The 15,401-nt window shown below is 37.2% G+C and overlaps 1 protein-coding gene across 2 annotated transcripts in view; it reads left to right on the forward strand.

Moving 5' to 3' along the window:
* VWA8 (von Willebrand factor A domain containing 8) overlaps positions 1-15,401 on the forward strand; it is a 358,377-nt gene that overhangs the window by 146,267 nt on the left and 196,709 nt on the right. For both annotated transcript variants that reach the window (XM_049647001.1, XM_049647002.1), the window contains exons 18-19: positions 4,807-4,913; positions 7,973-8,079. In XM_049647001.1, the coding sequence (XP_049502958.1) occupies positions 4,807-4,913; positions 7,973-8,079 (214 nt within the window). The remainder of the gene's footprint in view (positions 1-4,806; positions 4,914-7,972; positions 8,080-15,401) is intronic.

Genomic DNA, 15,401 nt, shown 5'->3' on the forward strand with positions numbered 1-15,401 from the left:
AGATAGAGCATGAGCAGGGGAGGGGCAGAGAAAGAGGGAGACACAGAATCTGAAGCAGGCTCCAGGCTCTGAGCTGTCAGCACAGAGCTAGATACGGGGCTTGAACTCACAGACCGTGAGATCATAACCTGAGCTGAAGTCGGACGCTCAACCGACTGAGCCACCCAGGCACCCCCCAAAAAAAATTTTTGAAAGTTGACATAATTTGGGGCACCTGGGTGGCTCAGTCAGTTAAGCATCTGACTTTAGCTCAGGTCATGATCTCATAGTTCATGAGTTCGAGCCCCATGTCGGGCTCTGTGCTGACAGCTCAGAGCCTGGAACCTGCTTCAGATTTTGTGTCTCCTGCTCTCTCTGCCCCTCCCCCACTCAGGCTATGTCTCTGTCTCTCAAAAATAAAATAAATAAACATTTTTTTTAAAAAGTTGACATAATTTATATTAATGAAATCTATTATTTAGCAGACACAATCCAAAGAAATTCTCTAGTTTAAATTTGTTAAACATTAAATTTATTAAGTATTAACTTGGCTTTTAAAAATCTTGTTAATTTTGGGGTGCCTGGGTGGCTCAGTTGGTTGAGTGTCCAACTTCAGCTCAGGTCATGATCTCACAGCTTGTGAGTTCGAGCCCCGCGTCAGGCTCTGTGCTGACAGCTCAGAGCCTGGAGCCTGCTTCAGACTCTGTGTCTCCATCTCTCTCACCTCCTTACTCACTCACGATCTGTCTCTCTCTCTCTCTCTCAAAAATAAATAAACATTAAAAAAAATCCTGTTAATTGAATTTTTAAAATGCTTTTAATTTATTTGGGGGTGCCTGGGTGGCCCAGTCAGTTAAGTGTCTGACTGTTGATTTTGGCTCAGGTTGTGAGATTGAGCCCCATGTTGGGCTCCTCACAAGCATGGAGCCTGCTTGGAATTTTCTTTCTCTCCCTCTCTCTCTGCCCCTCCCATGCTTGCATTCTCTCTCTGTCTCTCAAAATAAATAAACTTTTTTTTTTTTTTTTTTTTTATTTACTTGTGTATGGCAGTTGAGTTCAGACTGGAACATTTCTTCATCTGAGGGAATGGTTTGCTAAGTGCCTTATCCTCATATCCTATAATATATACAGCAAGTCTTGGAGCTAGATGTATATTTAATTTTCTGGATAGTTGAAAACCTAAGAAGCCAAAGGAAAGAAACTTTAGAAGATTAGGAAGTTATTAGGTATTTTACATTTTAAAAGTTCTTTTATTGTGGAAGAGTTAATTAGAAGTTCCTATAACAAGGGTTCTACTCCATGTAAGTATTTTGTATTCCATTACATTATCTGCTTATAGAAAATCTTGGGGTAATGATCCTTTAGCATAGAAACTTTAGGCAGAGCTATAAGAATTAGAAATGAAGATTAACAGTCTCTGACATGGAGGTAATGAGGAAATTTTCCCAGTCACCAAAAACTCAGTTTACAGACAATATTTTTCAAGAATTCCCTGTAACATAAAATGAATGACATCTATATAAAATTTCCACTCTTTTTGCATTATTAACCAATTAGTTTTTAAAAAATCATTAAGCCTGATAGAACTAATCATACACAGTGTTAAATGATTATAAGGATTATCGTTGATGTGTATTTTTTGTTCTGAAAAATTATTTTTCTTTCTGGAGAGACTAGCGATTTATTTCTGGCTTTACAATTGCTGTTCAGTGTTTTAAGGGTATAATTTCAAAAATCTAGGTATTCTTTACGTGTTTCTATTATTCAACTTACTCTTATAAGCCTAGCAGATATGAATTATTTTTATAGGCCTTTGAAAAATGTTTGATTCCATTTATCTTCCAAATATCTTGGCTAAATTAACTGTCTTCAAATATTTGAAATTTGTCGATAAACTTTATGTATGCTATTTCCTTTTAAGTACTTCAGATAGCTTAATTAACAAACAAAACCTTTCCAGAAAAGTAAATAACTCACAAAGATAATGAACTAACTTTATAAATAGAATGAGCCATAAGTTACTTTAAATATTCAAGTCCTGTTTATAAACTTAAGATTAAAATCACAGGTATCAATTAATTAATTACACACTCTAAATAGAAATCACAGTCTACCTGATAGCCCCTGACTCCCACAGTCTTTTTCTCCCTCTCTTACTACTAATAGTAATACCTCTCTTTCCTGCACTGGTAATTTGGGAACATCCCTGTCCTTACTCTAGCTTCTCATACTACCATCCTGAGAAACCCTATCTTACTCCTTAATCCAAAGATTGTATCTCACTTTCAGTTAGCCTAGGGAAACTACCTCTGTTTTTGTTTCCTAGAATGTGGTTGAATATTTCTTTAGTTTTTTGTTCAACCAAGACCGTAGAGACTGGAGACTTTCCAATTCTATTTTTACTGATAGTAAATGAAGATAATTTCCAATTCTATTTTTACTGATAGTAAATGAAGATAATGACAATAATGATTTTAAAAAGGCATTATGGTGCTCCTAATAGTGATAAATACCCTTGAAAACTTTACAGCAGAGTATGTGTTTGTTTTTGTTATAGGGAAGTAGGACAGAAAGAGTGATGTTTCATTCATTCACTCACTTATTCTGTGAAAGCCCGCAGAAGGAGAGGAAAAAGCAAGTAGAAAATATCAGTGAGCAATGGGAAAAGAAGCTGTTAACTAGAAAAAAATCGAAACCTAGAAAAAATTAAGGTTGACCTAATACAACCTGACACACTTTATTTTCTTCATTTGTGGGATGAGCCAGTATCTTTTTTTTTTTTTTTCAACGTTTCTTATTTATTTTTGGGACAGAGAGAGACAGAGCATGAACGGGGGAGGGGCAGAGAGAGAGGGAGACACAGAATCGGAAACAGGCTCCAGGCTCCGAGCCATCAGCCCAGAGCCTGACGCGGGGCTCGAACTCACGGACCGCGAGATCGTGACCTGGCTGAAGTCGGACGCTCAACCGACTGTGCCACCCAGGCGCCCCTTTTTTTTTTTTTTACATTTATTTATTTATTTATTTTGAGAGAGGCAGAGACCGCACAAAAGGGGGAGGGGCAGGGAAAGAGGGGGAGAGAGAATCCCAAGCAGGTCCGTGCTGTCAGCACAGAGCCTGGTACAGGGCTTGAACTCAAACTGTGAGTTCATGAAAGCCGAAACCAAGAGTCTGACACTTAACGACTGAGCCATCCAGGTGCCCTGAGCCAGTGTCTTTTAAAATGTAGGTTCTAGAAGTGGGATATTTTCAACTTCCATACTACCTCTGATTATTTGGTAGTTGTATCTGGGTGTGAGGTTGAAAACAGTTCGGAAACATGTTCAGTAGAAAAGAGTATCACATTGGCAAGCAATGCCTGCCACTGCTATTGGAAGGGAGACATGCATACCTTTTGCAGTTCTCTACAGGCTTTGGAGGGCAATCTAGAAATGTTTCAGTACAGGGGCAAAGGAAAATGTGTCGACAGCAGACTGTATAGATGAAAGGGGTTTTGGGGGATGGTGATGGAGTCTCAGCTTGCAAGTGGTTATTGTCAATCACGATGGTCTGACAGGAAGTAATGGAGATGGAGCTGCAGGGCCTAATGTTACCAGGCCAGACTCCAGTTTGTGGTGTAGAGGAGAGAGGAAAGGGGGGCATGGTGCCAAGATAAGGGCTCAGGAAACAAGATAAAAGCCCAGTTATTGGGTCTGAGAGAGAAGGTGAGGCCTTGGTTTTGGACACAGTCTAAGAACTGTGATGAAAGGTCAGAGGTGAGCAACAGTAAGTCCTACTTGATGCTGAACCAATGAGCTACTGACCTAGAGTTATAGAAATCCCCCTGTCATAGCCTGGAACCAAAATGATGCAGTAGGTGGGAGATAGTGTCAGATATGTGGATTATATCACAGGGTCAGGAAATCTATCAGTTCTTCACACGCTCATTCATTTGCCTTCTCACTCACACCAACATCTCTTTTATTCGAGCGCACACTCAAGGCTGTGGGAACCACCACCAAGGATTTAGAGCTATGGAAAGCCTAAATTAGAAGTGTTATGTTCTTAGTATGTTTATTTGGAATATCGTGGCACACAGTGGTTAGCTTATAGTAGTATAACACAGGTAATGGGTTAAAAATGATTTCTGTGGGCTCACTTGGGATCATAAGTTCCAGATATAACTTTATTTGTGTGGCTGGGAAACTCCATTTTCATCATCTAAGCTCATGATGTTCGTACAATCTACCTGTAGATGAAGAATGCCTCTGTCACTCACCAGATTATTATTTTGACAACATGCATATAGTTTAGACAAGCAGGTGTATTTTTTTTAAATGGAAGGAAAGACCAAGCTGGATAACCCTAAATTGAGTAATTTGTGTTAGAAAGTAAACATCATTAATCCGCTTCCACTAATTTGAATTTCTGATTGCCAGGTTGGAGCAGGTTAAAGCGTTATTTTATCTATTTAAGAAAATTTGATAATCCAGTTAAACAGTTAAACAAGATTTATGAGGCACACTGAATCCATTTTAAGAAGTAAATTATTTTAAGTCTTGTCCTATAAAATATTGTATATAAATGAATACTGCTAATTACACATAAATTTTACTTATTAAAGGAGTTCAACAAACATACTTCATCTTCACAGGTGCTTGAAATTTATATTCCAAAATTTTTCATGGGTTTCACAGAGCAAGACTGACACTCCATAAATGGTTATATTGAGATAGAGAGGGAGGAGAGAAAGAGTTTACGTGGGTACGTGCCAAAAGATATTTAGGAATCACAGAAACCTTTGACTTTACATTATATTCTTCCCCACCCCCTCCCCCCATCCACCAGGTTCTTACCAAGCCTTGCAAGGTCGGCATTAGAAAAAAACCTGGCAGATGCTGCAATAGAAATAAGTGCTGATAATAATCAGGAACCAGAATTGGAGGATTATAAGTGTAAGTATTAAATTTGTTTCTTAAGTGAAATAGTAATTATCAGATATTTGTATTATTGTTTTAATTTCAATAAAAAAATGGTTTTGTTTTCCATCTACTTTGTTTTATGCATTGGGTTGAAGAAATGAATCTTTCCTTTAAAAAAAAAAAAATTGAAACCCACATACAAGTTAGATCTTAGAATATTTCCTTTGTTTCAATGCATACCAGATACCGGTCCTTCAGTCACAATTGAGACAAACCTGTTCAAGGCCCTGAGAATCCCTGCCATAAATAAACTTACGTGATTTTGTTTTACCTTTTTTTCCAAACATATTTCACTGTAGAATCTAGAATTCTGTTTCCTTTGCACAACATTTACATTTTGAGGACCACTGGTGCCCTGCAGGATATGTTTGGGAAACTGTTCTAGTTTGATGTAGACTAAAATATTCAGAGTACCATTTCATGCCTTCTTATCTTTCCATTTCCACCCTTACTGTCTTTTGTGATTCTCTTCTTCTGGATAACCATTTAAGTATAATTTTAGGGAGGTTTGCACCTTCCTATAAATGTTCCCTGTTCTTCAATTAAAACACAACAAAAGGTTCTCTATTTTTAGAGGTAATTACCTGTTGTATGAAAAATTCGTGTGACCACGGTCTAATGAGGGCTTATTGTGACTCTCTTTGTAATAGATGTTTTTAATAGTTGGGGCTACACCGAGACAGGAATTTGGTGTTGAAGAAATGAGATGACTTTTTTAGAGTAAAATTATAAACTCCACATACCAATGGATCTGGGCACAGATAGGCCCAGCCACCTCAAGGAGATGGAATAACTCTGGGGCCTGGAGACTCATATGTTACTTGACTAAACCTTTTAACATATCCAAAGAAAGCCCGTGTCGTCCTGACTGTAGATTCTTGTTCAGTCTTGGTACCAGGTCAGTGTCAGCAGTTCCCATCTGTGCCTTGCGTAGGGGATAAAGAACCTAAAAGACTTTTGACTCATATGGTTCCATTTATCTTTGATGTCATCTCTCTTGAGGAGAATTCATTTAATGTACTCTCCTTGTTCGAAGGACAAGGTTCACCAAATAACCTTCTGATGAGGATTTGGCTTTCCGTGTAGGTCTCCCCCTCTGAATAATATGCTGCTATGGCAACCAGTGTACCCTGTGGTCCATAGGAAAGTTGCAGTTTTCATTGTGTTGTAGTATTTTCAATTCTTATTTTATATATCAGAATTTATGTATAGATCAGAATATGTGTGTTTAATAATATTCTCCTGGGAGTTAGGTTTGTTGTCAGTTGACATGACAAAATCAGGTTTTGAGTCTACGAGACTGAGGACCTTGACAAATGGACCAAAATAATGCCATCCTATGAGATTTCTTAGCAGACACAGCTAGCCACCTTTCTCCTAGGAAGTATAAGTATGACCATTCTCTGAGTGCATTTCCCTTTTCAAGCTTCAAATTTTAACAACCAACGTGAGTTGGGTGAATTACATTGTTCTAAAGCCCAAAACCAAACTGAACAGATGTGTTCCATAAACTAAACCATAGATAGTTTCAGATGCTACTTGATTCTGAAATTATATTTGTCATCTCAACATAAAAGTATATAGTTAAGTCACTGCCACAATTCTGGTCTTTCTCTGTACGGTTTTATATTGGGTCTGTTTCAGAGACCTGATGGTAGTAAATAAACAATAGATTCTCAGCGTGACAGCTCATCGTTCTTCTCTATAGAACTTGTAAATAAAAGGGAAATGTCAAGGATCTGTTGGAGAGAGAGGTCTACTTTGCTTTGGTAAACGTGTGGCACTCAGCACTTGATTAAACAGGGTGACAGTTTCATTATTTTTAGCTCAAAATAGTTCACAGCACTGCAAAATACAAATGTTGCTTTCCCCCCACCCCCCTCCCTGGTCTTTCAAAATGCTTTAGCACAAAAGAGCAGTTTTCTTATTTGAAGTGGGGCGGGGTCAGGAAGAAGACAGGTCAGTTGTTTAGGCATTGTAATTATCTGTCTGCTTGCTCCAGTATTTCCACAGGATGGAATATTATTTGGAGTCAAAGGAGTAAACGTACCCCACTCAGCAGAAAGAACATTATACTTAGTTCTATTTTTAGCTCTACCCATGTTAGCTGGGTGGCTTTAAGCAAATTACTTAATATATGTCCTTAGCTTCCTCGTAATTCTTGTCTCATTGTTAAGAGAATTACATGAAATTATATGAGAAAGCATTGAAGCTTCTAGTTTGAGATCTGGACTGTAGAAGGTCCTCAATAAATTATGGCTTCTGTTGTGATCATCGATGTTACTTTAACAACTACCACTATTAATGTTATGATTGGTAATCTTGGAATATGTCAGGCAGTGAACATGTATATCTCTTTACTATAGAAATACATATGAGATGTGTTCCGTGACTTCAAATTTATTATTATTTTTAAGGAGCTCATATTCTATTCCAGACCAACTATATAAAGCAAATAGAAGACAATAAAATAGTAATTATCACAGAATAACAGTGTGACACATGGGGTTCTTACTTGAAAATACAGATCTCCTGGACCATCCCGGAAAATAATAATTTGAGAGGTCTTGGGTGGGGAGGTTGGTTAATCAATATTTTTTACTAAAACTCTAGGCAATTCTCATTTGGAGTTTTTTCAAAGGGTAGGTTCCCAAATATTCAAAGTACTTCAGAGCTTTTGAACGTGTATTCAGCCTTGTTTATGTGATAGTCTCTGATAAAAGAAGCTTATGAAGGCGGCTTGACTGAGTTCTGGTGGGGGGAGCAGTTCTTCTGTAATTGTGTCTATATGCTGTTTGCTACATACTTTATTTTAAATAAGTTTTATTATATTTTGCAACATTTTAAACATTTTATGTAGAGCTTTGGTGTTTTATTACCACCTTCAAGCTTACTTCATTTAGATGTTAATTTAGAAGTCCTTAATGAACCCACAAGATGTTAAAGATGCTGTATTGCATTATGTCACATTGGACTTGGTTTCTCTGAAGACAGTGCTACGAGTAATCCTCTATCCTGTGGGGAATGTTTAGGTGAAGTAGCTTCTGGATCTCTGAGGATTGGAGCTGTTACTGCACCGATCTATAATGCCCGGGAGAGAATGAAAGTGCCTGATGTTCTGTTCTATGACAACATTCAGGTAAGATCACTGCTTTGCGTTTATGGATAACACCTCTTACATTGTGGTAATCAACTCCACAGTGAAGCTGATATTTAATTAGTTTTCTAATTTGCCAAGTTCAATTCACATGATGCAAAATGAGATGTTGAAACTTTTTTTTTTTATTTTAATGTTTATTTATTTTTAAGAGAGAGAGAGAGAGACAGATAGAGCATTAGTGGGGTAGGGACAGAGAGAGAGAGGGAGACACAAAATCCAAAGCAGGCTCCAGACTCCGAGCTGTTAGCACAGAGCCCAACGCAGGGCTCGAACCCACAAGCCATGAGATGACCTGAGCTGAAGTCTGATGCCCAACTGACTGAGCTACCCAATTCCCCCGGAACATCTTTTACTAAGGCATTGTAAACTTTTCAATTCATTCCAAAGACACTTGAAAATTGGAAGAGTTGCTGCTGTGACGAGAATCATATGTTTTCTATGTGCACATGCACTACACTCCAGGTAAATAAAATGAATGTATCATGAAATTAAGAACAAAAGGAACTGATACTCATCCTCTCCTTTGCTTTCCTATCAGTTAAATTATCTCAACAGTTCAAAGAGGATGTGTCCTATGTATTCTTTTTCTCATATTCCTTTTCTTTTCCCTGAAAAGTCCTAATATTTTCCTATCCTTTTCCTTTTTTTTTTTTTTTAAGGGAGAAAGATAATTTCTCACTTGTAAACTAATCAATAATTACAGACCTTCCACTAAGCCCCCAAAATAAGTGTATACCCAGAAAGCTTTACTGTAGACATTCACCTTAATAAGAATGTTTTCCAGAGAAAATTACCCATACTATAAAAGGAGATTTTCCTTTTCCAGATTTTATGTCAAGTGGTTATATATTTAAATTTTTCTCTAATAATTTGTCCCTAATCTGCATGTAGATAATAACCTTACATTATGTTAGAAGAACTTCTACTTGCTGTTTTTACTATATTAAGGAGTTAGAAAAATTAAAAGTTTTTTTGCTGCCATTTCCCATATTTGTTGTTCAGTTAGTACTGTAATTTATATCCCTAGATGATATTAACAATGCAGAAGGTATCTGGGAAAATTTTTCTTCCTCAATAAAAATCTTGATTAAATATTTTGAAATCTGTCAAAACTGTAATTACTATCTATGACAAAGACAAAAGCATAACCTGAATTTATTTTGTATTCGTTCTATGGCCCACTAACTAATAACATAGGTCTGATTTTTCTTCTGAAGCATTAATACTCTTACACAATCAGTAGACAAATATGCAGACAAGAAAGTTACTTTTAGGATACAGAAGGAAAAGAATCTTGCCTATCAAGAAAGACAGAAACATGGTTGTAAAGAAAATATACTATTCCCAAGCATTGATAGTAATGTACTCTGTTCATGTAGTCAAGAGGAATAAAGACAAACGAATCAGGAAATCTTATAAGTGACAATTTGAAAAAGTCCATGGTAGCAAAGGTTGAAAAGACTTCCCAGCGTTTAAGAATGTAGAAAATTCAGTAACAGGGAGGGCCATTGTGCCCTTGAACACTGTCTGTTGCCATGGTATTTGTGACACAGACTTTGAGGACCACAGGGCTGCTATGAACTTTACACAGTGGCCCTGAGGGATTTTCTGCAGCCTGTCTCCAAATGTACCTTTTCTTCATGAAGCATTGTGAATTAACCATTAACAAAAAATTTTAGCTGTATCAATTCAAGGAACCATGGCTTTTGATAAATTTGCTTTTATTGCATATGTTACTTCCTTTTATGCTGTACTTCCATTTTGAAGCAGTAATCTCCACTGTCTCTTAAATATTTAGGGGCTTCTATACCATTCTATTCTATGCCCTGAGGTCCCTTTGCCACATTGTATTGAAATTGATTTTTTTAAAGTTTATTTATTTATTTTGAGAGAGGCAGAGACAGTGCAACTGGGGACGGGGCAGAGAGGGAGAGGGGAAGAGAGAGAATCGCAAGCAGGCTCCACGCTGCCATCACGGTGCCCGATGCAGGGCTCAAACTCACAAAACCACGAGATCATAACCTGAGCTGAAACCAAGAGTTGGACATTGAACCCACTGAGCCACCCAGATGCCCCTGAAATTGATTTTTTAAATATGGTCTCTATACCACTGAAGTAAAGTCTATGTTTTCTTTAGTTTGAATCTTCACCAAATATCATGTGCCCAGCACATTGGGAATGCTGAGTAAAATATGTGTTGAGTGGATTAATAAAGAAAGAGTAAGATTTTGAATGTTCATAATCAGGAGTATTATTTTATTAAATGGGTCATTAAGAAATGTTACACTTCCAGTAGTAAGGAGAAATTGGAGGAAAGGAAAATAATAGCCTCTTAAACCTAAGGAACTTTAGATCTGAAAAAATGTTTAAAATATCTACCATGTGTCAAGCCTTGTTTAAGGTATTTGGATAAAGATATTAAAATACCCACACATACGCAGCTACACATAGGTAGCTCCAGGGCCCACATTGCCTAGGTCCATCAGCAGAGAAAGAAAAGAAAGGACACGTGATTACTGGATAGTGTGACGAAAGTGCACACAGGTTACTATGGTAGCATCGATGAGATGATAGTCCCAGATTGAGCCACCCAAGTGCCCTGAAACATCTTTTACTAAGGCATTGTAAACTTTTAAATTCTTTCCAAAGACACTTGAAAATTGGAAGAGTTGCTGCTGTGATGAGAGTCATATATTTTCATAGAAATGAAAATACATCATGGAAAATGATGTGAACCCGGCAAAGTTGAGAGACTCTCTCAGGCAGAGAGACTAACATTTGCATATGTGACTTAGCATATGTGACTTAGCTATGCGTAGTTAGGAAACTACATATAATTAATTATCACTGGCACAGAGCTGAGGTTGCAAACAGAAGAGTGACAGGCGATGCAGCTGATGAGTTAGAAAAGGGTCAAATCATTTTGGCCTTCTAGTTAAGGAATCTGGATGCTATTCGTAAGAAGTGAGGAAGCCATTGGAAGATGTTAGGCACATTTCCACTAGCTAACTTTGCATTCACTCTTTAATGTTGTCCATGTGTTGGAACCAAGACAGAAAGAGACTTGTTAGGGGGCTGTTGCAATAGTCCAGGTACAATAGTCAGGTCCTTATGAAGGATCTGAACGAAGAGGGTGACAGTGGGGATAGAGTGGAGAGGACAAATAGCAGGGCTCTTTAGGCAGTAGGTAGAGTCAATGGAACTATGTGTGAGATGAAAGCCAAGATTCTCCCTCAGGGAGCACATAAGCCTGGTGGAAAAGTAAACAGAAGAGAAGAGAGTAAATTATTCTAAATTTTTGGCTGAATATAGTGTGGGAGGAGAGTGACAGGAGAGGAGGCCAAGACTAAATCAAGAAGTTGAGAAGGGGAGGGCGGTTGAGGGGAGTGGCTACATTGGTGAAAAGAGTTAAGTACAGACTTCCAGTTATAAAATAAATAAGTCATGAGGATGTAATGTACGGCATGGGGGAATATAATCAATAATATTATATTAACTTTGCAATGTGACAGATGGTGGTGATCATTTCACGATGTATACAAATGTTGAATCACTATGTTGTACCACCTGAAACTAATTTAACATAATGTCGATTATATCTCAACACATAAATAAATAGCCTTTAGCAAAGAAAAAAAAAGGGAGGGAGGGAGGAGGGAAGGATGAACCTTTGTTTCAAAGGTATTAGGAGTCATTTAAGGAATTTTAAAAAAAGAAGTGACTTTTTTTTTCCTTCCCCTCCCCCATGGTCTTCTGTTAAGTTTTTCAGGATCCACATAAGAGCGAAAACATATGGTATCTGTCTTTCTCTGTATGACAACAACAACAATAAAGTTAGGGAGGGAGCCAAATCATAAGAGACTTAAAAACTGAGAATAAACTGAGGGTTGATGGGAGAAGAGGGGTGGGAGGGAGGAGAAAGTGGGTGATGGGCATTGAGGAGGGCACCTGTTGGGATGAGCACTGCATGTTGTATGGAAACCAATTTGACAATAAATTTCATTAAAAAAGAAAAAAGAAAAAAAAAGTGACATGATTTTGAACAAAGAAGTGATTGTCAGTACTATAAAGAGCACATTGCCTCAAGGAGAGACTGAAGTTAGAGAAGCCAAATTGGTGATAAAAATCTAGGCCAGAGATGTAAAAACCTAAATGAAAACTGGGGATAGAAAGAGAGGGATAAATACAATTGACTTTTGGGTGACTTAATAGCTTAGACTTGGTGTTTAACTGGCTCTTGATAAGGAAGGAGTGAAGCGTGCAAGATGATGGTAGAGGTTTGGTCGGATGGTAGGAAATGATGCTATTAACAGTGATAAGAGATACAGGAGAAAAAACAAAGTTGAGGAGAAAGTAATGAGACAAGTTTTGGACGCGGTGAGTTTGAAGAGACTGGGAAATAACCAAGTACATGGTTTGATAATTGCTCAGAATATGAGGCTGGAGCTGAGGAGGAGTCTTGCTGTTGAAGATCATCATAGAGTTGGTAGCCGAAGCAGTGGAATAGGTGAGAGTATTTAGGGAGAGTAGTCACACGTAGCTCTTCAAGCACTGACATGTGGGTACCCAACTCTGCACACAGCCCTCCCTCCCCCTTCGGTGGGTGCCCGTGTACAAGTAGGCATGAGCTACTCTGCCCTAAACCTTGACCCCAGGAGACCATGTAAAAAGGTACTGAGAGTGATCAAATGAAGGAATATGGAAGAAATCAGTATCCAAGGAATTGCTACAACAAAAAGATCCAACCTGAAAGACTGTGGAGAGAAATTGTTAGAGAGGTAGGAGGGATTCAGGAGAGGTGAACAAGTGGAAGGGGCAACTTTTAAGAAACTGTCTGTGGTACATGAGTGGGCCAAGAGGTTAAGAGAAGAATTACATAGGCAGTGTGACCTTAGCCTTAGCTAATGTTTGTTGATTTGAATACTCTAGTTGGATGGAATGAGGGCATTAAGTAGGAGAACATGAGTACACTATAGAAGAATACAACTATAGTTTGAATTTTTCAGTATTTACATGGCTTTTCTTTATCTGGTGATACAGGTGCTCCTTCTAACTTTTCTGTCTATTCCTCATGTGGATTAGCCCTTTTGTTACTGGAAAACTTTAATGTCTGGAAATTGGCACTGAGTTTTCATCTTAGAAGGAAGAGGTCTCCAGACCACATTACCAGTAGAACCCAGATTAGAGGGGTATTCTAGGCCTCCCTAGGGTAACCACACACATTGGCCTGCTTAAGATAATCCCTAAAATAGTCCCTGTTTACATTTGTTGCCCATTATTATTAACGATATCTCTTTTTAGTCTTAAAAGTGCCAGGGTGGACAATAAATTGATGTGCCCACCCTACTTCAAGCTTTGTTAAAACTCTAGTGCAACAGCGTATCTGAAAGCTTTTTAAAAAATAAAAACTACAAAGGTAAACTTTAGGAAATACTCATCTGTTTTTGAAGGAAAGAAAAAACTTTCTCAGTTTTTCTAAGAAAGAAACTCTGAAAGAAAGTATGGCTTAATTTGACAAGTAAAAGGAAAATATTCAAGATGTCAAAAAAAATCCATAAGAAGTTAAAAAAAGAAAAGCAAGCATAAGCTAGAAAAATATCTGCAGTGTGTATTAAATGCAGTTAATTTGCCTTTTTTACAAATGAGGAACTTCAGTAACTCAGTACTTATGAAGCTGTTATTGTTTTGATACAGAAAACCACGAGAAAGAAATAAGGATATTAATTGTTCTAGGATATATTTCTTCCCCCCAACCCCCGCCCCTGAGCCTTCGTGACCTACTTATGGTTGTCCTATTTTGCAAGATACAAAAGAGCAATGTAATTTCCTCTGTGGCTATTGTGAGCAACCTTAATCTTGTTCTTGTATTATATTGTGGCCTAATTCAAATAAAAAACATGGAAACTAAGTCATGTATTTCTAATTCTAAAGTTACGCTTCCTCTGAAGGTAATCGTTAAGAGCAAGTTAGTGTAACATGTTCCGTGGAAATCTCCAATTATTTTAGAGAGCCTTTGTATATTTACATTATTAGCAAGTGTTAATTTAAATATTATATTAAATTATAAGCCAACCCTAATAGAGCAATAGCTAAAATATGTTAGGGTTAAATTATGCAAACTCTGAAATAATGGTCAGTGGCTTAGTCTTGCTTAGGTGGACTGTTGCAAGCTTTCAGTGTCAGTGACCTAATTGGTTATATAATTTACAACCAACATTAATTTTTTTTAAATCAAATTGAGTATTGTCGGTTACAATAGATGTTTTACTTTCTTTTGTATTCAGTTTGTTTAAACTAAAACATAAAAATTTACCCATTTCTCCCACCCCTACCCCCTGCCTCTAGCAACAGCCAGTGTATTTTCTGTACCTATGAGCTTGATTTTTTTTTAGTATATATATGTTAAATGTATTTTATTTACATATTATAAATATACACATATTTTTTAGATTCCATATGTAAGAGATTATACAGGATTTGTCTTTCTTTGACTTAAGCTTCTTCTGCATCTGTTGAGATGATCGTCTTCGTATCTACATTAGCTCATTTGCAGATGTTGAACCATCCTTACATCCCTGGAATAATCCCCACTTGATCATAGTGTATGATTCTTTTAATGTCGTGTTAAATTATGGCTTGCTGATATGTCGTTGAGAATTTTTACATCTGTGTTCATCCAGGATATTGACCTGTAATTTTTCTTTCTTTTGGCATCTTTGTCTGGCTTTGGTATCAGGGTAGGTGGCCTCATACAGTGAGTTTGAAAGAGGTCCCCTCTGTATTTTGGAAGAGTTTGAGAAAGATTGGTATTAATTCTTCTTTGAATGTTTGGTGGAATTCACTAGTGAAGCAGTCTGGTCTGGACTTTTTTTGTTGAGGGTTGTTTTTTTTGTTGTTTTGTTTTGCTTTTTTGTTTTTTTTATGGGTTCAGTTTCCTTACTAGTAAACATGTTTGATATAAATACAGCCATTTCTGCTTTCTTTTGGTTTTTGTTTGCATGGAATATCTTTTCTCATTTCTTCACTTTCAGTCTGTATGTGTCTTTATGTCTAAGATGAATCTCTTCTAGGCAACATATAGAAGGGTCTTGGTATTTTATCTATTTAGCCACTCTGTGTCTTTCAATTGGAGAAATTAGTCCATTTACATTCAAAGTAATTATTAATAGGTATGTGTTTATTGCCATTTTGTTAATTATTTTCTGGCTATTTCTATAGTTTTTCTCTGTTTCTTTTTCTCTTACACTCTTCTTTAGTGGTTTGATGGCTTTCTTTAGTGTTATTCTTATATTCTCTTCTAT

Source organism: Panthera uncia (genome assembly GCF_023721935.1).
Source record: "Panthera uncia isolate 11264 chromosome A1 unlocalized genomic scaffold, Puncia_PCG_1.0 HiC_scaffold_16, whole genome shotgun sequence".
Classification (NCBI taxonomy): domain Eukaryota; kingdom Metazoa; phylum Chordata; class Mammalia; order Carnivora; family Felidae; genus Panthera; species Panthera uncia.